At 41.6% G+C, this 23866-nt stretch overlaps 1 protein-coding gene across 4 annotated transcripts in view; it reads left to right on the top strand.

Moving 5' to 3' along the window:
* ADCY8 (adenylate cyclase 8) overlaps window positions 1-23866 on the top strand; it is a 220095-nt gene that overhangs the window by 125151 nt on the left and 71078 nt on the right. For 2 of the 4 annotated variants that reach the window (XM_059042851.2, XM_067017164.1), the window contains exons 8-9: window positions 3636-3833; window positions 17801-17901. The exons of 1 other annotated variant lie outside the window; for it this stretch is intronic. In XM_059042851.2, coding sequence (XP_058898834.1) covers window positions 3636-3833; window positions 17801-17901 — 299 coding nt within the window. The remainder of the gene's footprint in view (window positions 1-3635; window positions 3834-17800; window positions 17902-23866) is intronic. One more of the 4 variants, XM_067017165.1, reaches the window with a different exon arrangement.

Here is a 23866-nt window from a genome sequence, read left to right as displayed (position 1 = left end):
ATCACCAGGCTGCAGTGTCTTTTTGTGAAGAGACTCAGACATGAGAGGCCCCCTCAGCTGCAAACTCTGATTTTTCCCAACATTGCTGCTCTAATCTGACCTCCTAAATGTCTGAAAACGCCAGCTAGCGTAAAGAGATGAATATACACATTTCGTATTGTATATTAATATTGTATTTAAATTGTTCATACATTATATATGATATATACTGGAATATATGTTTCAATGTGTAATTGAATTGAATTATAATTACATTCATAATCTTTGATATTCAATTATTCTCAGTCATTTCCCATTTCCTTCCATTTCATCCATTATTTCCCCCTGTTCTCTTGCCAGTTGCTTCAGCTGTTTGTGTGCAAGACCAGCCTCAACATTTGGGGAGGTCAGTTTAAGACTGGAATCACATTGGAAAGCTTATGCTATTTTTTAACATGATCCTGATCTCCCTCACACTAGTCCTGTAAGTCTTAAAGGGAGAAAACCATATTCTATTGAAAATAGCCTGTTCCATTATCGACTCTAAACAGGCAGATAAGATGTGTTACACATTTCCCCAATACTGCTTGCAAGTGAATCACTGTGAAGATATCAGCTTATGGATCTATAGTGTTGGCAGCATTATCTTACTGGAGGCCAACACTTGGTGAAATCATCTTAGTGGCCATTGCTAGTGGAGGAGGAGTATCACAAATAATCTCAAACTATAGTATCCCCCAAAGCCATTCCTACGGTTCAGTGGTGCACTGGGGGTAAATGAAAGCAGATGGTTTCTCTTCCTAATTCCAACCTGCTTGACTTCCTGAGTTGATGCTGGTCTTCCCTTGGGCGTAGATGTCCTGAAGGTGTGAGGTAGGTTGAGAGAGACCGCTTCTCAAAGAGCAGGTATAATTGTCATGTGTAATTGACGAAACAAATGACCAGAAAAGGAATGGCTGAGCATATGGACTACCTGCGTTAAAATACTAAGGGCTCTAATTGCAAGGAGTAAAAATAATTGCTTGGGCAAGAAAAGCATTCACCATCTCAGCATCATGGATGTTTTGATGCAAGGACTCCTTCCCAGCTCTTAATTGTAACCTGGTGGCAATGAGGAAAGAAAGAGAGGTGCTTCCAACTTCATCGCTCACTTGAAGCAGCCACACAGACAGTCAATAAGGGGCAGGGGAGCTCTGAAGGTAGGAAGTCTTTACTGGTCTCTGCCTTACAAAAGTGGTCAATGACACAGGCGCTCAGGAAGCAACATCTAATCCTGGTTTTCCAAAGGTCTCCCTACAGACTGCAGTCAATCCCTGATGACATTTTCACCAGTGCCCATCAATATGAGGAAAATGGGGACATTCATTAAGTTAAATGCACTCAGTGTAAAGAACAATCCTTTGTTTGGAGCTTATGTCATTCTTGTGGTAAAAAAAATCATGCCCTCTCTTTTATGAAATGGTGGTCACATAGAGGGTTGTAGCTGTGGCGATCACTGCTGCTACTGCTATAATTTATATAAATCAGTCCAAAAATATTTTTGAAACTCCCCTTCTCTGTGAAATCCAGAGGTCTAGGAGCCATTGAAGGCATGAGGGACTCTGGTAGAGTGGAAGGCTTAATTTAGTTCAAAGAAGGAAAACTGTAGGAAGAGAAAAATTACAAAGAGAGAGAGAAATGCCCAACTGTGGATCTATGTAGATAATGAGCTGATTTCCTCTCGTCTCCTGTCAGATCCCAGCTCCAAGCATTTGCCAGGGGAGCATCTTCACATCTCTCAGCCAGAATGTATGTCCAGACGAGGGCAGCTTGAGTGTCTTTTCCACCTCCTCTCCAAGGTAGAAGACTAAATTGTGTCGTTTTCCAAACTATGTGGAGAGAATTTTTGCCCAAGAAACCAATAGGAGATCCACAGAGGGTGGGGTCCAGTCTCTTTCACCTTCTGAGATGCTGTTCTAACATCATTTAATCCCAGGGCTCAAGCCCTCTGGCCCTACATGGACCCTGCTGTTCAGTTTGCTGGAACGTTGGTCCCTGCTTCCCTCTCTCTGCTCCAGCTCTCCTCCTCACCTCTCATCCTGCCATACCTCCCCCTAACATCTATCTTTTTCTCTGTGGTAGCCTCCTTCATACTCAGAGCTGAAATTAACTTCAGTGCCCTAAGAGCATATACTTTACTTTTACGTGTTGGCACATGTAACTCCATCTTTTATCCTGGGGCTGGAGAAGAAGGTTTCCGTAAATTCTATCAGTGATGAAGCCCTGCTCAAGAATTCTTTAGAGACTTTGAATTTAGGTTACATTGAAAATCGCCATGAAGCTTAAAAGGAAGAGTCCAGCAGTACCATAGGAGGGATACTTATGGAATGGGCTAGAAGGCTCCATGAGATCAAAGCCCCCGACTCTGGCTCTGGGGTCAGAGGATCTGACCCGGCTGCAGAAAAGCTGATGGCTCGTGAGTGTGATTCTCTGAGGCTCACAGGTACATGAAGGGTTCAGGCAGGAGGACCTCCAAGATGTTCTGTCATCAGCTCTCACAGGCTGCCCTTTAATGACTACACCATCTTATCTCAGTCTAGCCTGTGGTCTAACGTCGGCCAAGGTGAGAGGCTGACGGAGGAATGAAAATGCAGTGCGTGTGTACAGAAGCAGCGTCTTCTCTTCCCCTTTACAGATGCACAGCCTCCTATACCTCTCCCCAAGGAAATCTTTTGAGGAAGGAGATGAGCATCATTGGCCTTATATCTCTCCAGCTCCGACTCCCATGCTTTTGGTCAAAGAAGTTGTCTTAAACTGGAGCTGTGAGTGAGCATCGCATTTGGCTAGATCCAACCAGTTGATCTTGTCACCTGCAGCTAAGCTGCCAGGAGACAGAGGCCTCCCTGCCAAACCTGGCGTCGTGTCTTCATAAGCCAGAGCTCTTTCTGCCTCCGCGTGGCCACACCCAGTGACCCACCACAGTGGGTGTGCCTTTCCTCACCTCCTGCAGTTTAACCTGTGAAATGGTGAGAGGCTGAAACTGCTTGCATTTTTTTGCCTAAAGGAAAGTAAACACATATATCTATGTGAAGATATAGATATATAATGGTCTGTGGGGGAAAAACGTTCGTCTGGTGTAAAAAATCTAACAATCTTTATCAAGTTTAAGGAGCAGATCCTGGCTCATTTGGCTGTTCATAAGGAATGCTAAAAAAAAAACAAAAAATGCAAGCCATGGATCCCCAAGTCTCTCGAAAGACCACATGAAAATGTGGCATCTACTTGGTGGGAGAGGATCATTTCCATGGACTTTTCAGATCTGTTTTCCTTTCTGCTATTTGTATTGGTTTTCTTTCTCTCATGCCAGGGATGTGCCTGGTTAGAGAAAGGGTCTTGATTAACACTTCCAAGCCAACAACTCTCCAAATACCTGAACCAAGGGAATTCAGTGCACCTACACAGAGGAAAGAGAAATATCCCTCTTGCTGTGCTATTTTTACCGGGTTGTGTTTCTCTGAACCAAATGCTAACTTATCAACTTCTGTAGGTTTCACTGAATACAACTGCATGGAATGCTATTACTGTTTGCAATGCAACCTAATCTGAACACATTGCATTTCTTTTTGATCCAAAGGGGACTAGCAGGTTTATGGTGTTTGCATGTGCTTTCCCCCTAGACTCTGGCTGCCCTAACAAGAAATTCAATAAATCTACTTCCAAACCATCTTGCACAAGCTTTGCATGTCCAGTCTGGGCCTGAGGAAATTAACAAGAGAATAGAACATACCATCGACTTGCGGAGTGGCGATAAATTGAGAAGAGAGCATATCAAGCCATTCTCACTGATGTTTAAAGACTCCAGCCTGGAGCACAAGGTAGACCTGGGTCTCCACAGTGGCTCTTTTTTCTGGAATAAATTGTCGTAAATGTTCATGGGACTAGAAAGAGCCCAGGGGCTGTGGTTTTGGTTGGTGTGTTTGTTGTTTGGTTGGTTTGGTACTGTCTTTTCTTTTTCTCTTTGAAAATCATGAGTAGACTGAAGGCCATGAAAGGAGATGCTGGTTAGATAAAGAGAGCCTCAGCTTTGCTTTTTAAGGAAAAGATGACGGAAAGAACAAAGGAGTTCCTTCCACTTTGAGATTATTAACCCAAACGTCATTAGCACCCACTTGCCTTTGATTGTAGGTGAATCTGCCACCCTTGCAACATAATATATGAGGGCACCCGATAACCTAATGCAAGCAGTAATGATAAACACTGTCTTTCTTAGATTGCAGACACCTGTTTTCCCATTTTCCCAGTCGTCCACTGTGCAGACCCCTTGATGTAAGGCATAGTAGGTGGGTTGTGGATTCAGAGTCGGGTTCGAATTCCACCTCTGCCACTTCCTTGCTAGGTGACCGTCAGTAAGTGAAGGATTCTGTGAGCACAAAGTCCTCTCTGTACAATGAGGATGATGGACGTGCCTCCCTCTTAGGTTATGACGAAAGGCTCCAGGCAATGCCTTGATCAGATGAACTGTTCCAAAGTAGCCGTTATTACCAGACTGCTGATGACTTTTTCCCATGCCCCTTCGCCCAGCCCAGCTCCAGACTGCAGAGTGTAGTGGGGAGGTGGTGCCGGCCCTGCTTAACTGGGCTGCTCTTTTGCACTGATGGAGGCTCACAGACCTTCTTTGACTGAGCACAGGAGGGGCTTGGCATCTGCAGAAGCTTCTGGCAAGAACAGCAGGGAATTTGCTAGCAAATTTCAGGAGTTTGATTCTATACTGTGCAAAGCTCCAGTGAACAATTTTTTGTGAGTCTGTTCAGCTGCCTGGGAGATTCTCCTTTCCTGGGCTTGGAGAATTCACACTTCTGGGCACATGCATTATTCCCAGAGAAGTCTCTTTGATAAACTCCCTGAAGGTTGCAAACTCCAAAGTACTATCTTAACCTGTGATTGACAATTTGAAATGTATCATGTCTATGTACTAACAAAACAAAAGGAAAAGAAACATTTTGCCTGTTCAACAGTCCCCCTCAAAGAGCAGGTGGACTTTTCTTGTTAGTAATATAACCAAGGGCTTATGGTCCAAATTAAATGCATTTTCTTTCCTGCTTGCTACATGGAAGGAGCTAGGAAGAGCAGGGTGGTCTTGCAAAGAATCCTCAATTAGCCTGTGTAAATACCTGTGTCCAGAGCTATACAAAACCCTTTTTATTCATTCTTGCTAAAGAGGTACTTGCTTCACTAATGACCTGACCCTTACAGACTAGAGACAATTTCTAATGTGCTTTATTCAGTAGTGTCTGGCCCGCACCTGCAGGCACCTGGCGTTGGAGGGGGGATGGATCTAGGGGAGGCACAGTGTATCTGAGGTTGATTTCTGTGACCAGCTTCTAGGAGAAGCAGAGGGCAGCATCCTGGATGGACATGCAGGGACGTGGTCACTGGCAGTCCGGCTTTGCGTCACCAAGCGTGTGCTCTGCATCGTGTAGGTTACGGGAGTGAAGGCAAGTGGGCACATCAGCTAATGTTCACTCCCCTCGTGTCACAGAGACGGCCCTCGTGCCTCCTGCTCTGAGACCCTCTCCAGGGGCTGCGTGACTGCTGAGCAGAGGATATATCAAAAGTCATAGTCAGTGGGTATTTACCAAATACCAGGCACTATTCTAAGCTGTTTGCACAAATTGACTAACAGTGACACTATGAAGTAGATGTTATTAGGAGCCTCATTTTATACTTGCTGAAATGGAGACATTGAGAAATGATTAGGGAGCCTACCCAAACTCGAACTGTCAGTAGAAGGGCTGCGATCTGAGCCCACTGTGACCCCAAAGCCAGTGCCCTTGTCTGTTCACGACACTGGCCCTCCCAGGAGCCCTGGGGACTTGCTCTCCCAGGCCCCTGTTCGAAGAAGACAATCCTATGCTAGCTTCATCCTCCTCTCTTTGAACTTTGGATGAGGTGGGAGGCACAGCAGAGGGGTTTCAGAGAGAGAGCAAGTAAGAAAGCGTCCTAGAAACCGTACCGAAATAACAGGGTCTTCCCATCCATAGGACTCCAGAGTTAGAGAACAGCATCGGTGTGAATCTACTCTGTGCCTGGTGTTTCTGTATATTGGTCTACTGCATCCTCAGGGAAACAGTACTATCTTGCTTCCAGAAGGAAAACTGAGCCTCCTAGAGGTTAAGGAGAGGTCATAGGTCTCAGAATCTGGAGGCCTATTTCATTGACTGTAAGGTACCATCAACTGTGATGTGCTTGATTTTTCTATGCAGCACTGAAACACAACCACCCAATGAGCTGTGCTTACACCCTCAAGGTAAAAATGAACAGAAAAAAACCCACCCAGCAGACAGAGTCAGTGAGGGAATTCACATGCCTCGATCTGGGTATTGGTTAGATTTAAAAAAGAACTTTCCAAGAAGTTGAATCCAAAATGAAATCCCTGAGTTCACACACTGAATTGTGATCTAAAAAAAAAAAAAAAAAGGTCAGGCAGAGAATTTAAAATGGTTCTGGATTCATATTGCCCCCTGGTGACCAGCAGAAAAGCAGTCATAAGCCTCCCTGGAAGTACTCATGTTTCAAGACCCCTTTGATAGTTAAGATACTTCCTGATTTCAGAGATGTGAAAAGGTGGGGTAAAAATTGTGCATCTTAGATTTGTTGAAATATTTACAGTATTTGTGACTCCAGTCTTTTCTCTTCCTACTGCCCTACCCTGCTTCTTGGGAGCAAGTTTGGACCATAAACGTACGTTTTCTGAAAGGAAAATTGGAAATGGAAAGAATGATTTTACCTTGGAAATTCTGTAGGGAAGAAATTTTTGAAAATTTCTCTTCAAACAGAAAAGAAATTCTGTTTGAACAATATCCAGATATATGAACAAGGGAAACTGTTCTCCACTCCACCTTTATTCGTGAATTGGAGAACACAAAAAACTCTTTTGAAATGTCATCCAGACACTTCCTGGTTACATTAGTTTATAAAAATTAGCATATCTAGCAAGTGTTATGAGAAATGGGACTTTTATATGTCTCCTGGTGTTACATAAATACTTGTTGAGTGAATGAAGACTCAGGTTAAGGAGAATCTTTGAGGAGATTACCTCGCAGCTGGTCTCAGGATATTTTTTGTGAATTCTAAGAACCAAAAGACATGGGTTGGTTTTTGGTTTGTTTGTTTGTTTGTTTGTTTGTTTGTTTTTAGCATCTTTATTGGAGTATAATTGCTTTAAAATGGTGTTGTGTTAGTTTCTGCTTTATAACAAAGTGAATCAGTCATACATACACGTATATCCCCATATCTCCTCCCTCTTGCGTCCCGCTCCCTCCCACCCTCCCTATCCCCCCCCTCTAGGTGGTCACAGAGCACCGAGCTGATCTCCCTGTGCTATGCGGCTGCTTCCCACTAGCTATCTATTTTACATTTGGTAGTGTATATATGTCCATGCCACTCTCTCACTTTGTCCCAGCTTACCCTTCCCCCTCTCCGTATCCTCAAGTCCATTCTCTAGTAGGTCTGCGTCTTTATTCCTGTCTTGCCCCTAGGTTTCTCATGACCATTTTGGGGGTTTGTTTTTTAGATTCCATATATACATGTTAGCATACGGTATTTGTTTTTCTCTTACTGACTTACTTCGCTCTGTATGAAAGTCACTAGGTCCATCCACCTCACTACAAATAACTCAGTTTCGTTCCTTTTTATGGCTGAGTAATATTCCATTGTATATATGTGCCGCATCTTCTGTATCCATTCATCTGTCGATGGACACTTAGGTTGCTTCCATGTCCTGGCGATTGTAAATAGAGCTGCACTGAACATTGTGATCTGACTCTTGGCAGTGGAGTTTCAGGAGAGACGATTGTCAGGTTCTGTCACTCCCTGCCGTGTCATTTCATGGTGGTTCACACACGTACGCACAGAGGAATCCTTAGAGTTAAGCTTCAGGAAAGTGTGCTCATGACTCATTTATCTTAGCCAAGTTTGAGCAGCACATTTTCCTTCTGTGTCCCAGGGCTTCCTCATCTGTGAAGTGAGATAGTTGGACAGCTCCTAACAGCTTTCAGCAGTCAGTGCTATGAGGTGGTGAATGCCCTAGGGTCATGATGAACACATGTGCTAGTTTGCCTGGTTTACATCCATTTTCTCAGTGTAATTATAAATAGCACCTCCGTTCACTCAGAAATCACGTTGGTGACAAGTCATGTGACCCAAGGCTTTAGACCTTGGCCAGGTTAGAATTAGTGGCTCTCAACATCTTCACTTCCCTGCAGCCACATGAGGTCTCTGGGAAGAGACCCCAGCATGGGGGAGGGGCCCTAATCCCATCCTCAAAGGTCCCCTCCAGTTCCTCGTAGATTTCACAGAAGAATCCCCTGCCCTTCTTTAGTTTCCAGCTAAAATTTCCTAAGGCAGCGGACAGAACTCAGGGGCAAACAAAAATTAGAACTATGGTAAAGAGATGTAGGAAACATGACATGTTTGTCAAATACTATCAATCATATTGGAACTTTTTTCTTTTATTATATATGATTCTTTTTCTTCCTAAAAAAAAATTAATTCATTTTCACTAGCAAAAGTTTATTGCAAGCATATAAGGCAAGAAGAAAATGACATCTCTTGTAATCTTACAACCCTGGATAACCATTGTTAACATTTTGGCATCTGTCATGCTAGTCTTTCATGAGTGTGATTCTTTATACTTATCTATGCAATTTTTCTACTAAAACAGGACCATTTTGTACATCGTGCATTATAACATAGTGATAAGCGTTTTTGCTTCAGCTTTTCCCCACATTATTAAATGTTTAGTTACAAAATAATTTTTGTAACTGCATACTGATCCAGTGCATGTTTTAACCATTTTGGGCTTTTTTTCTCTCTCAGTTTTTCGCTATTATAAATTATAAATTGCGTTGCAATGACCATTGTCATAGTTAAATCATACATCCATGTTTAATTATTTTCTTAGGATAAAATCGTAAGAATGGGTATGAGAATGCACATTTTAAAATAACTTGATGTGCCTTCTGAAATCATGCTCAAAAATTCTGCCTATACTTTGTAAAACTTGCCAACTTGGGCCTCCCTGGTGGCGCAGTGGTTGAGAGTCCGCCTGCCGATGCAGGGGACGCGGGTTCGTGCCCCGGTCCGGGAAGATCCCACACGCCTCGGAGCGTCTGGGCCCGTGAGCCGTGGCCGCTGAGCCTGCGCGTCCGGAGCCTGTGCTCCGCAACGGGAGAGGCCACAACAGTGAGAGGCCCACGTACCGCAAAAACAAACAAACAGAAAAACTTGCCAACTTGGTAAGATACAAGCAGCATCTCCCTGCCATTAAAAAAATATATTATTATTGAGGTTGAATGTCTTTCTGTATGTTTTTTATGTTTTTTGGTCTTGATATTTCTTCTTTTGTGATTTGCACGCCTGTCTTAATTGTGCAATCTGTCCATTTATCTTAATTGTGTGACTTAAACTTTTGTCTTCATTGTCATCTTTTATTGTGCTGCTCACCTCTGTCTTATTGATTTGTGTGTATTCTTTATATAGTGAAGAACTTAACCCCAGAACACTTAACAAGAAGGTGATAGTTCTCAGCCTCTGGCCTGTGTTTCTCTTCTAGGACAAGACTCTGAATGAAGCTTAGTATGGGGAAGGCAATTCGTTATAATTATTTCTTAATGTTTCCAGGCCAGAGAAACCAACCCAAAACTTTCAGTGCCTTAAGAGAGCTTAATAACATAAAAACACTTATTTGGAGTGACCTCACTCAGCTTAGTGTTACAAAAACAGCGTGACCATCTCAGAATGAGGCAACTTCCTCATCTTGACTGAAGATTAAGATGTTTAATAAATGCTTCAAAATGGATTGAAAATTTATGTTTTGATGTAGGTATTCTCGTGGGATAAGTGTTAAAATCAAACCATATCAATGATGATTAGATTTCCTTCCTTCTTTCAATGCTGATATCTTTCTGTTAAATTCTGAATTTTTTTTCTTTGAGAAATCAAGGCCTCCTTTGTCAGTATTACAAATTTAGCAATAAGAAGCCTCTCTGTCCTAGGATAATAGTTTTCAAACTTGAGGATTGCCTGGGGCTCTTGTTTAAAATGCAGGTACCTGCCCACCGCTCTGACCGCAAGATTCTGATTTTGCAAGGGGACCCACATTTTGAGAAAACCCTTCTGGGATTCCGTTGTCATGCATTGTCAGCCATCTTTATCTGTCCTTGGCGTTCTGAAAATTAGATGACATAATACTCATCTAATAGATGTTTGAATAAATGCAATAGTTATTGTTTTCCCTTTCCTCCTGATGAATTCTGTGCCAATCCAATTCTGGATGAGGCTACACCCTCACTTAAAATAAATCTTATACTTCTAGAGCTTCTTTAGAGAAACTACTTCATTAAAAAGCGTGTGGGGGAGAGCAGTGTTAACGTGTTTGTATCCCAGGGTACCAGGGTCGTGACTTTCATAAATACAGATTTATATAAGTACATAAAGGTGTGTCCCAAGCAAGTACACACCTATAGGCCATTGATAGTGCTTGCTATGAACCAAGTTCGGTGCTGAAAATTTTCAAAACATTCATTTAATATTACTTTTGTTCCATCAGTAACCACATAAAAACAAGGATTTGTCACACAAGGAAACCTTTAGATAATCCTTTGGCTGATTACAAGTGGTTTTTATCTCTGCTCAGAATTTCACTCAGTTTTCTCTATCTTTAATAAAGAAAATCAAAGCTAAGTGGAGGCTTAAGAGATTTCAGGAAAAATGTATCACAGACCTTGAAATGTTTCTTCTTCCCATAAACTCCTATTGGAGTTACAGTGAGTAGACTAAAATAATTAAGGAGGAATTTCAGCAAAGCAAGAAGGCTAGGCAAATGAATGAATAATCTGATGGATTAAGATGTTGGATTCTGGAATTAGGTAATGAGAAAAATGCTTTTGTCTATTTTTGGAGACGTTCAGAATTTGTTGAAATACACCATTTCTTATTTAGATGCAGAGGAGAGGAACATGGAACATTGAACCAAGTGGTCTCTGGTGTTCTCTCTCATTTGTCTGAATTAGACTCTTCCTGATCATTTTCATGATCTTATTTTTAAAAATTCTTTTGAAGGAATTATTCTGTTGTAGGCTCAGGTTACTCTTGAGTTTTACTTCTCTGATAAGGCTCAGAGTAATAAGAATATTTAGGCCACCTGCTTCAGGTAAGAAAGACAAATTTCAAAGAGACTTAGGGGGAAAAAAAAATCCATCCCTATTCAAACAGTAGCTAAGTGAGACTCCTTTACATTCTTGCTATTACCTTGTAAAATTCCTGCTATTTCTACACCCTCTAGGTAGTCAAATGATATTAAGGGCCATTTCACTTGTATCTTTTTATCAGACCAATTAGCTAGCTCCAGTCCCACAAAGCCAGCATTTTCAGAGTCAGGAGTACCAATTTCACCTATAATAATGTAGTGTAGAATGATAGAATTATGATGATTTCAACCCAAAGGTCATCAGCTCAGTCCTTAAAGTAATCCTAGTGTCTCATGTGTGGATATCACCATCACCTATAACCAGGGGCTTCTAGGCAAGGAATAAAGGAACAATTATCACTCTCATTGTTGGGGGACGGGGCCAGTCAAGAAAGGAAGAGTCTTTTCTCCCAAGAATGGGAGATTTGGAGGAGGGTGAGCTGGGAGAATGGTGGGTTGGAAACTTTATGAAGTTCTCCTTGGGAATTCTCCTATGACAATCCATCTCCCTACCAAGGAAGACCATATATTGTCATTATCAAAAATATTTACATAACATATTATGATGAGTCTTCTGTCATCTCTGGGATGGTGTCCTTCCAGCCTCATTCTTCTGAAGCTGTCCATCTTAAATACATGCTAGCATGACCTTGTGAGTTTACTAAATATGAGGAACTCTACTTTGTTCAAAGGTCAAGTTACCTGGGAAGACGTATACCAGTGAGACATTCCTCAGATACACCTGTCACTCGTAGAATTGTTCTTGAAAATGATTTGGTTAGACGCTAGACACCAGGATAGGGAATATATTCTATTTCAAAATATGAAATTATTGAAAATTAGTTCCTAGCTTTTTTATTGCAGTTGCTTTTCACCCAAATGGTCTAATTTAAGGGAGCTCTAGCCAGTGCCATCCTCCATAATGCATGAATTCAACAGAACAGACGTTACGTTCGTTCATTCACTCATGCAAAATGAGCAGATTGTCCCAGTTGAGATTCTTCTTTAACAAACATATTAATTTATATTAATGAGAGATGTGCTCGAAAATTATCATTTTTCAAATTAGATTTATCCAAAGGTGCAATGGGCTCTCAAGTGAGGGGCTGATTTCCCCCATCACACTCAGGCAGGAGTTAATGGCTCATTTCTGAGAGGTTTTACTGAGTGAAATCAGCATTACTAAGAGCTGGACCAAGGTGACAAATAAAATCCATTCCACCTATAAAATTTTTCAATCCACATACACACTTGAAACAAAGACCAGAATCACTGTAGTTTGGACAATTAACTAGATTATTGCTATGGTTAGAAGCATCCTCTACATCTGGTAGGGATGTAAGAATTTAGTCGGTACCTTTTAGCTCATAGTCGAAGAGGAGGGTCTAGCAGAGCGGGGTGATTTCCCTCCAACACACCTAGGAAGATTTTCTGGGCATGTCTCAGGCAAAGAAACATAGCAAATTAGAAGCTCTGTTCATCACCTCTGCAAGCTAGCTTCCCTGGTCACACCTCTGTGGATGAACAATCTAGAACGGGCTTTAACTTGTGTGATCACACTTGGGGTCCCAGGCTTCCTTTTGACGATCTAGGAACCCACAGATCCTCCTGGCTCTGAGTTCATTTATGAATATGCCTTTCAAGAGCACGCAGGGCCGACATCCACAGACTTGAACAAAATGGAACACAAGTTCTTCCTGCTCCACTTCCTTAGAAGGGAACCCAAGTCTCAACCTGATCGAATCAAGTAGGAATATTCATTTAAAAACAAATTTTTTAATTATTTGAAGACGGTGGTCCCTCTTATTCTGTTGCATTTAATAAAATTCAATGTACCTTTTATTTTCTTCCCTGTTATTTGTTCACTCCTCTAGGCCTTAAGAAAAGGGTTCTTTACATTGTACTGCTGTGTGCTGAGGAGCCATTCATTAGTCATGAAAATGCAGCAGTGCCAATTTATTAGACTAATTCATGGGCTGTTTGTGAGGTCCATTCTTTGCCCAGATCATGCTTCACCTTCATTCTAAGGAAGATTTACATAGACTCACATTTTTAACCCATTTTCTTTCTTTGTATTGTAAACCACATCACTGAAATATAACAAGACACGTGATCATGCACCTTGTGAAGATGATTTTACCTTGAAAATAGCAAAGTTGCAGCAGTTAGTGCAGCCAATGAGACCTTGCACTCTCTGGATTCCCTCCTTACAATCTGTGAGGTCCTACTTGAGTTACTCAGTTATTCTAATCTTCAAATTCGTTATCTGCAAAATGGCGATATGATAAATGGGATCTTCTTTAAAGTGCTTTTATGATAATTAAATGAGATCATCCACATAAAGCATGTAGTATATTGCTTACCTTGCACTAGATATTACTCATTATTACTCAATTTGTTACACTAGATTTTGACCATTTCCTGAATCAACCAAAGCCTTACAGACTGAAAAGTAATAATACAGTTGTTCCTCTGTATCAGCAGGGCCTTGATTCCAGGACCCCCCCTCGTAGATACCAAAATCCACAGACACTCAAATCCCTTATATGCAATGACATAGTATTTGCATGTAATCTACACACATCCTCTCATACACTTCAAATAATCTCTGATTTACTTGTAATACCTAGTACAATATAAATGCTACGTTAATAGTTGCAAATGCAGTGTAAGTACTATGCAAATAGCCGGTGAGTGGCAAGTTCAAGTTTTGATTTGGGGAACTTTCTGGAGTTTTTTTTCACGAATATTTTTGATTTGTGGTTGGTTGAATCTGATGTGGAACCCCTGGATACAGAGGGCTGACTATAATCAAAATTCAAATCTAAGCTCTCAAAGGAAGCATTTGTAATTTGTTCCAAGTGGCACGGGTTGTTTTTTGTTTGGTTTTTTTTTTGCGGTACACGGGCCTCTCACTGTTGTGGCCTCTCCCGCTGCGGAGCACAGGCTCCGGACGCGCAGGCTCAGCAGCTATGGCTCGCGGTCCCAGCCGCTCCGCGGCATGTGGGATCCTCCCGGACTGGGGCTCGAACCCGCGTCCCCTGCATCGGCAGGCGGACTCTCAACCACTGCGCCACCAGGGAAGCCCGGCACGGTCTTTACAGTTGGTATTAATCCCATTTACAGTTGACTCAGTTACTGTCTTCGGGCATTTCCTGCCCAAAGACACTGATATAGGAGCCAGGAGATGTGGCTTATTGTCTGAACTTTGCCACCAGCCACCTAATTGACTTTGACCAGCTCTTTCCCCTATCTGATTCTCAAGTTCCTCATTTGTAACATATACAGTTGCCAAGGCCTCTTACAGACCAAGGACTCGATGAATTATAAGGGCCCAGTGGTCATTTCCAAGGACAGCTTTCCTGAAGGTCCCTGGAGAAGGGAGAATTCCACCCACTGATGGAGGATCTTTTAGGGAGAAAGGGGAGGAATAAGGGCAAAGTCTCTTCCTAAAACAAAAGACTGCATACGAGATTATAATTCCCCTTTGAAGACTCTTTTCTAACTTGCTGGACCAATCAGTCAGCAACACTTTGGGGGACCCTACTGAGTACAAGGTATAATTTTGGACAGAGACATAGAAGACGGCATTCTAGAAAGCAACACTGGTTGAAAAGCAGGCTTCAAAAAGGTAACACGTATAGCAATAAAATATGTGTAATTAATTCATTATAGTAAACACTTACGTAAGGCTACCATGTGCTATAAGCATTCCTCTAAGCACTTTGCATATATTAACTCATTTCCTCCTCCCAGCAACCCATACGAGATAGCTTTTATTATTATCCCCTTTTTCTGGATGAGGCAACTGTGGCACAGAAAACTTAGTAAATCTGTCCAGGGTACAAAGCTAGTAAGTGTTGAAGCTGGTATTCACATCCAGGTAGTCTAGCTCTAGATTAGTCCATGCTCACCACTAAGGTAGAAAAGAATATGTGGCACCGAGTGAGGACAGAACAGAGACCAGATAAAGAGCCTGCCTATGGCAGGACGGAGAATACGTGTAACTTAATATAGCTGTGAACCAGTGATCAGATCCTCACAAGTCAAGAGGAAGTGAAATGCATCGTCACTCAATCTCATCCTGAGCCACTTCGGAACGTTCTTCCCATAGCTCTGTCTCCTTACATTTCCAAGGTACACTCCATTATGAAACCCAGTATTTTATATTTGATTGGTTTCATCTTCACAAATATTCCTTTCTGTGACTGTGCTAGGCACTGGAGTTCAAACCTGAAAATAGTAGAATTTATTTATTAAATCCTAGCATAATAAAATGCAGTAAAGTGGAAGAGCACTGCAAAACCTATGAACTGTATTCATTCCCCCATTTGATAGAATAGAAAAGTGAGGTTAAAAGGAGTTGGCTTTGCTCACAGTGAAACACTGACGGAGTGGAAGATCTGGAGGTACAGCAGATACTTTGTCACCAACCAGCTTGACTTCTGAAGGAAATGAACAACGTGAAACCAGATGCAACTTTAGTCTGGACAAATGAGGATTATGTGACTTTTTTTTTTTTTTTAAGTCATCAGTTAAAACATTCAGGAAAGGAGTCAGGACTCAGGCTTGGGATCGATAGGAAAAAATACCTTCCCACAGTGAGAATGAGCCCAAAATAGAAAGGAATCCTTTTGCAAAGGAATGAGCTCTTAGGTGCTAGGAGTATTCAAGTTGAGGGTGTTTGAAACCCTAGGATGCCCTGCCCCAGCTCGGAGAAAAGAACCCCATTGCCACCAACAAAGCAGAAAAGGTCACCTGATGATAATCAGCAGGCATTTGAGTAGAGCCCTCAGGGATGTTATGGAAAGGATAGGTAATGACGGTCCATCATGACTCCAAGATGCTGTGATGATGGCAGTGAGGAGGAGGAGGATGAAGATGAAGATGATGAAAAGGAGCAAGAGAGAGATTAGGTACATGAAAAATTATTATTGTTGTTCTTAAAATCTCATTATTAAATCTGTATAACCAAGCTGGTTTGAAAGCAGACAGCCAGCAAAGAATAATTAGATCTTGCGCAATCGGTTGTTAGAAGGAATTCAGACATTTATCGTTCTTTGAATTAACTGCTTTGTGGCTCCTTCATTTATTTTCAAGCTGGTATGCGTGCGTCTCTTGATGGTGCCCTGTTCTTAGGTAGTGCTCTTGAAAACTATCAGTTAACATGGATTTCCTGTAGCTTTATCAGGAGTGAAGATGGCTACAGTGATTTTTCAGGGGCATGTTCCCCTCTAGATATGGAGCAGGTTGTCAGCAAACAGGCAGAGGCCTCAACACCAGGGAGGGAGCAGAAAAAAGCATTGCCCTCTGACAGCAATGAATGTGCAGTTTCTGAGCAGCATTGGGCTCCCCCCATGGATCTCACCAGCTACCTGTCATTGCCACTGTCCAAATCACAGCCAGGACATTGATCAGTGAGTTCAGTCTAAAGCCGAGGCCACACCAAGTAGGCAAGAGAATAAAAATCATGTAACCGTTGCCTATGACTCCCATATCAACAAGCTGGGCTAATTTTGTTTCACTGACCTGACCAAAGCCTTCTCTTGGTATTAGAGACATAGACCCTGAGATGTTGGACTAGCTCTGTTTACTGGCTTCCTTTATAAAATAACCGTGAAATTCAAATCAGGGATCATATAGTTCCAAAGCCATGCTTAGCTTTCTGTTCTCACCCCCAAAAATGCTCTGTGCTGTGTGATCTATGGCAAGTTACTAGACCTCTCTGGCATTAAAGTAAAAAGAAGGACTTGGTTTAGGTTAATTTTAAGATCTTTTTCAGCTTTAAAAATCCTTTCTTCTTCTGAAGGAATTGAATTATTCCTCAGTGACTGGAAGATGGTTCAGGAAACTAGGCAGGACTAAGGCAAGTATATACACATTCAGTGCTGACCTTCCAGAAGCTTTTAAGGCTGGACAACGAAATTACTGGGTACTCTGGATAATCAAAATAAAGTTAGCACCATTCCCCGGGGCCACCTCGAGCAGAAACAGAAGGGCAATCAAGCATATTGGTCGATCAGTTTTGGTTTCTCTTGTGCAAAACGAAACAGCTGCCCTTGCTGGAGATTTCTTTGGCTGTTTTCTATTCTAAGATTCCATGAATTTGTTTTTTCAGTAGTTTTTATGAAAAGAGAGGCAGACTCTCTGGTCAGAAATTTCCCTGTGTCCACAAGAGCAAGATCCTTAAATGACTTAACGTTTACTCATGAAGAATGTCAATGTGAATTTGATTTGCTGTGTATATGGATGTGTGCTCTTCTGTTTTGTTAAAATGATGTTAGTTGGGAGGGAGGAGGAGAACTGGTTTATAAGTTTATGCAAAGTCCCTCTCTCGTTCCCCTTTACTATGAAGGGAATCGCATTCCCCCCCTGGGCTCTCACTGGAAGGTTGGTGGGAGGGATGGAGATAATGCTCCGTGAAGGTTTTATTAAGATATGGACGCCTCTTAATTTAAAAAATATATACATTTAAATGCCTTGTCTCTTCTTGATGTTTATCCCCGACTCCAAACACTAGTAAAACTTAACTCTTCCAAGTGCCCAACTCTGCTGCAAAGTAATTCATTCTCCTTTTTTTTTTTTTAATTACAGTATTCTCAAATGAGGGACGAAGTATTCAAATCAAACTTGGTCTGTGCGTTTATCGTTCTTCTATTTATCACGGCAATACAAAGTTTGCTTCCTTCTTCAAGGTAAATATGAAGGGACTAGGTTATCAGATGAAATGTCTTTGTGAGCTGAGGGGCCCTCACCTGGAGCTATAGCCGCTGACCTTTTCAAGGGATCAGAGTTTACAATAACGGGATCCAGGATTCATAGCAAGATATTTGACAGTATCAGAGTCTGTTCTGGTTGTCTTACGCTGCATAATAATCTCAGTCCTCTACCAAGGCACGAGCTTTTTCCCAATCTTAATAAAAACAACAGCCAAAATCAACATAGGCCTCCCTTTTATTTGACATTGTACCCATGATGCAGAAAGTAAGTATAAGTCCTTCCATCACCATTAACTTGTCCCTTTGTTAATTACCTCTTTGTTGTTCATAGATACAGGATCATAGCTTCCAGCGTCAGCAAAATTGGCTCTCTAATAATACTACAAACAAATATATGTGGCCAGTCCCTGATCCAAATTCTTTATATACAGTGACACACCTAATTCTCATGGCAACCCTATGAGGTAGGTACTGTCATTATTACCCACTTGAAAGAGGAGAGAACTGAGGTCCAGAGTAATGAAATAAGTTGCCCAAGGTCTCACAGCTGAAAATTGTTACAGCCTGGATTCAAACCCAGGAAGTCTAGCTCCACAGCCTGGACTCTTAAGACTCTGTTAGACACAGACTTTTATTATACAGGTTATAGGTGCCAGAGCCAGCATTTAAATCTAGTTCTGGATTAGTCCGAAGACCATGTTTTTTCCTCTCTCCTGCACTGTAAGGTAACCCTTGCCTCTTTTCTCAGATAAATTCCCTTCTCCCTAAACTAACCAGGAACTTCCCCCTTTCGTGTGGTTAAAAATAACATCAACAAATATTAGTTAAATGTCTAATACAGGCAAAGCAACTTGCTAGCCCTTGAGGATGGTATCATTTTGCAAGAAGAAGTCTGCATCTTCTAAGATATAATTTAGTGGGGGGGGGGGGAGAGAGAGACGTTAATAATGGCTTCCAGTTACTGAGCATTTGTTATGTGCCAGGAAAGTGCTAAATCCTTTGCACAGATTGTCTCAATAAAGCCTCAAAAATAACCAATAAGTAAGGCAGCATTCTAATCCCCATCTATACGATGACTGAGCTGGAATTGGAACACAGAGACAGTCTGTGCTTTTAATTACTTAACTGCTTTGTGCCAGAATCAGTGATTCATTCTGCCTAGGTGGTTTAAGAAAGTTGGCAGAAGGGGTGCTGCTTTGAGCTGAGTAGGGTGAGGGGGAAAGAGGGGAAGAGTGTTCCCAGCTTAGGAAAGAGTGCAGGCGAAAGCACAGAGATGTGAACGACCTCGTGTTTGTAGACGGTGAGTAAATGGACAACTCAGGGGTCAAGCGTTCGTGCAAGGGTGTGGTGGGGGCCATGGCTGAAAAGGGATATAACCAGCAGGAGCGCAATGTCCGCGTGCTCTGGTAAGGGATTTAGAATTGAATCTGGGAGCAGGAAGGAGACCCTGAAGGTTTCTGAGGAAGGTTGTAACATTATTCTGTGAAGGAAAGATGTTCAGGTTAACTAACAGTCAGGGGATGGCAATGCTTGACCTTTTCCAGATTGGCAGGGATGTAAGGAGAAAAGGGATTCAGGGAAGATGGTGGTAGAAGTAGTACATTTCTGAATTTCTCAGAATTCCCACATATCTGAACAACTGCATAAAACCAAAAACCTCAAGGACCATATTTACAACAAAAATAGGTGATGTGGTAAACCCATAAATTTAAAAATGGGAATGACAATCTCCCAAGAGCCCCAAGACTGGGGGTGACATCAACATCTGTGTGGGAGGAATTGGAAAGAAACAAGTAGGCATCTGTCGTATCTGGGAAAAAAAGAGCCCCAGTATCGCCAACAGATATTCACTGGGAAGTGCCATGGGCCGAACTGCAAAAGCAATTGAAAGTGGGAGGGGGTTTGCCCAATCCAACGTCAGGTGAGCGCAAAGGTCTGCAGTTAAGGTCCAAAGAGCCAGAATTGTCAGACACTATGAACTCCCCAAACTGACCAGTCAAATCTCCCTCCCAGGATAGGGCCCTGGAAGGAACTGTATGAATAGGATCAAAATTACTCACAACAGGGTTATAATGAAGAAGGGAGGGTCCAAGTAAAAGTGGAAAGGGAATCTAGCCATCATGTTTTGAATACTATGTGAAAACAACTAAAGAAGTCTCTGTGGAGTTAAAGAATAAACTATCCCGAACAACACCTCTTTATAAATGTTCAACCAAGTTAATTTTATACAACAATTAGCAACAAAATGTATTGATGACAATCCCATAATAAGCTATTATAAGAAAAACAAGAATTAAAAGTAGACTAATATCCTGATAGGCAATGAAAGCACTCCAAAAAGACATGCCTACAACATATAACAAAACATTAACCTACTATTTCAAAAAGAACTGAAACCCTTAATGTGATTTACGACATCAAATGACAGCCTAAATCAGAATTAGAAAAAAACTTAGCGATTTGGGAAGAGTGTTCAAAAAGGAAATAAAAATAAAAGAAAGATACATTTCAGAAGTGAAGACTTAATACGAGGGAACATAGGGCACATAAACATAGCACATAATGCCTTAAGAGAAATAGAATGTGGAAAGGAAGACTATTTTAAAGTCGAAAAGGAGATTTAAAGGATTGACAAAGCCCCATGCCCCACACCAACAATCCAGTATATTATTTGTGGGCTGTGGCTGAAAGAATTGCAAGACCCAGATTCTTTCTCAGTATTTAGGGGAGTTCGGTTCAAACACAAGGAAACAAGAAGAATCTGGAGTCACTGGTACATACAGGTACTGCAAACACCAAGCATAGCCCAACCTCTAACCAGATTAATATATTTATAAATCCTCACAGTAAAGGTGTATTCACCTCAGTTTCTATTACCTGATACAATATAACCAGTTTTCAACAGAAAATTACAAGTCGTGTCAAAAGGGAAGAAGAGACAAAGCAATCATCAGAACTAGACTCAAGTTATGACACAGCTGTTGAAATTATCAGAAAGAGAATTTGAAATAACTATTATTACCATATCAAGTGTTCCAACGGGAAAAGTAGACACCATGCAAGAAAAGATGGGCAATATATTCCAACCCAATGGTTAGAAACTCTAAGTCAAAAAGAAATGTTAGAACTCAAAAACACCATAATAGAAATAACGAATGCCTTTGATGGGCACATCAGTAGATTCAACAAGGCCAAGGAAAGAATCAGTGAGCTTGCATATAGGTCAATAGAAACTTCCCAGATTGAAATGCAAAGAGACAAATGAAATTTTAAAAAGTAAAGATCAAAGCATTCAAGAACTCTGGGACAATTCCAAAAGGTGTAACTTATGCATAATTGGAATACCAGAAGGAGATAAAAGGAGAGCTGAGCAGAAAACATCTTTGAAGTAATAATGGCTGAAGATTTTCTAAAATTAATGACAGACACCAAACCACAGAACCAGGAACCTCCTGGAACACTAGGCAGGATAAACACAATAAATAAGTAACCAAACAAATAAATAACACACTTAAGTATGTCATATTCAAACTGCAGAAAACCAAAGACAAAGTCTTAACGGAAGACACAGTGCAGGGCCGTGTGGGGAGGGGGTTACTACTTACCTATCGAGGAACAGGAAGAATTACACGGTGCTTCTCATCAGAAACTGTGCAAGCAGGAAGAGAACGGAGCTGGAGCCACCAACCTAGAAGTCTGTATCCTTCAAAAGCAAAAGAGAAATGAAGACTTTATCAGACAAATAAAAATGGCATTTCCGAATGACCTTCCTTGCAAGAAATGTTTTTAAAAAAATAGTTCTTCCAACAGAAGGAAAATGAAGTAGGTCAGAAACTTGCTCTACGCAGAGAAAGGAAGAGCATCAGAGAAGGAATAATGAAGTTAAATAAAATGTTTTTTCATATTCTTTTTTTTTTTTTTTTTTTTTTTTTTTTTTTGCGTTACGCGGGCCTCTCACTGCTGTGGCCTCTCCCGTTGGGGAGCACAGGCTCCGGACGCGCAGGCTCAGCGGCCACGGCTCACGGGCCCAGCCGCTCCGCGGCATGTGGGATCTTCCCACACGAACCCGTGTCCCCTGCATCAGCAGGGGAATCTCAACCACTGCGCCACCAGGGAAGCCCTCATATTCTTAATTGATCTAAAAGATAACTGTTTAAAGTAACAATAACGATGTATTTAGTGGTTATACATATGGATGAGTGACATGAATGACAGCAGCGTCAGTAAGGCACGTGGGGGAGGAATTTGGGATGCTTTGTTTTCAGGTAACCCCATTATGCATGAAGTGCTACAGTATAATTTGAAGGTAGACCTAGATTAATTTCAAAAGCATATTGTAAACTCTAGGGCAAACACTAAAAAAAAATTAAAACAAATAAAATTGATATGCTAAGAAAGGAAACAAAATGGAATCACATGAAATGCTCAACTAAAATCAGAGAGCATGCAAAGGGAAGGAGGATATTACTTGGGGAGTGAGGAGGAAGAGTATTATTGCATAGACGAAGCCCTGGAGATGTTTTTAGGGTGGTGAAACGATTCAGGATGACACCGTAATGGTGTATACATGATACTATGCATTTGTAAAATCCCATAGAACTTTACAGCACAAAGAATGAAAACCTTAATGTATACAGATGTTTTCAAATTGTTTACGAGTTCAGGGAAACCCACGATGAAATCAGACTGCGATAAAAGAACGTAACTGTATTAAAAGTGCGAAAACAACCTCACCAAAGGGGGTGGGAAGAAAAGGTGGTTCCTAAGTAAGTGTGGAGATACGTGGACTCTTGAGGACCAAACGCAAAAAGAACTGTGCAGTAGCGCACTGTGCGTCAGCTGATAAAGGTGTTTCTCACGGAGCTATGTGTGAACAACCTGGCCCACGGTGTATGTGCACTATAACTGAACAGTTAAGTAAATGGATGGAAGACTGTGAGAGTCAAGTTTCTCACTGTTGACGGAGAAGGTCACAGATAAGCAAGGAGAAAACGCTAGAATGATCCATATGATCAAGGATTAGAGTTGGAGACATTACTATGAATTTGTTTAGCTCACTATAGATATAGTTAGATATAGGCTGTCTGTATAAACACAGATATGTTTATCGACACAGATTAGAATACACAAATGTGTGTCCTTGCTCTGTCAGCAGAGAACACCCAGGAGCAGTGATGCCTCAGTAGTAACACCACATCAAGCAATGAACACAGCCCTGATCTTGATTTCTAATATCCATATCCAATATAAGGAACCAGGGCTCCCTGGAGAGCCAGCTGATTCTAAGTCTGGGGTAGTACATAGGCAAGAGGAGCCTGGAACATCATTTAGGGCCAGAAAAGAAGGAAATGTTAAAGCATACACACACGTGGAAGTATGTCAAAGGGACACAGGGAGAGCTCCCTAGAACCAGAGCTGGAACAACTTAAGCAAGAAAATAAATAAAATAGTATTGGATTATAACCCCAAATATAAAATAAAGATCCATAGGTTCACTGATGTAAATAAATGGTTGAATGAATAAATAAAAGGTGAAGAACAGACAAATTTCCCATGGGGAAAAATCCAAGTCATTTATGTAGATAATCTGTGCTCTGTGAGGTGGACCTTAAGCCCCTCTCCCCAAGTATGGCTACGCTGAAGGTGACTTCCACAGCGTGGATGGCGGGGCACGTGGAGAAACCTGGTACACACTACCTCCGCCAGCTGATAATGGCTAACGTCAACAGCGATGTCACGTGGATGAGCTGTGACGAGAATGCCGTGAGCTCCGTGGTCTTCCTCCCCAAAACCCATAACCTAACCACGAGGAAACGCCAGACACATCCCAACTGAAAGACGTTCTACAACATATCTGACCAGTACTCCTCAAAACGGTCAAGGTCATTTAAAACAAAGGAAGTCAGAAAGAGAAAAACAAATACCGTAGGCTAACACATAT

This window comes from Kogia breviceps, chromosome 17 (genome assembly GCF_026419965.1).
Source record: "Kogia breviceps isolate mKogBre1 chromosome 17, mKogBre1 haplotype 1, whole genome shotgun sequence".
Lineage (NCBI taxonomy): Eukaryota > Metazoa > Chordata > Mammalia > Artiodactyla > Physeteridae > Kogia > Kogia breviceps.
This window is presented reverse-complemented; position numbering and strand designations above follow the sequence as displayed.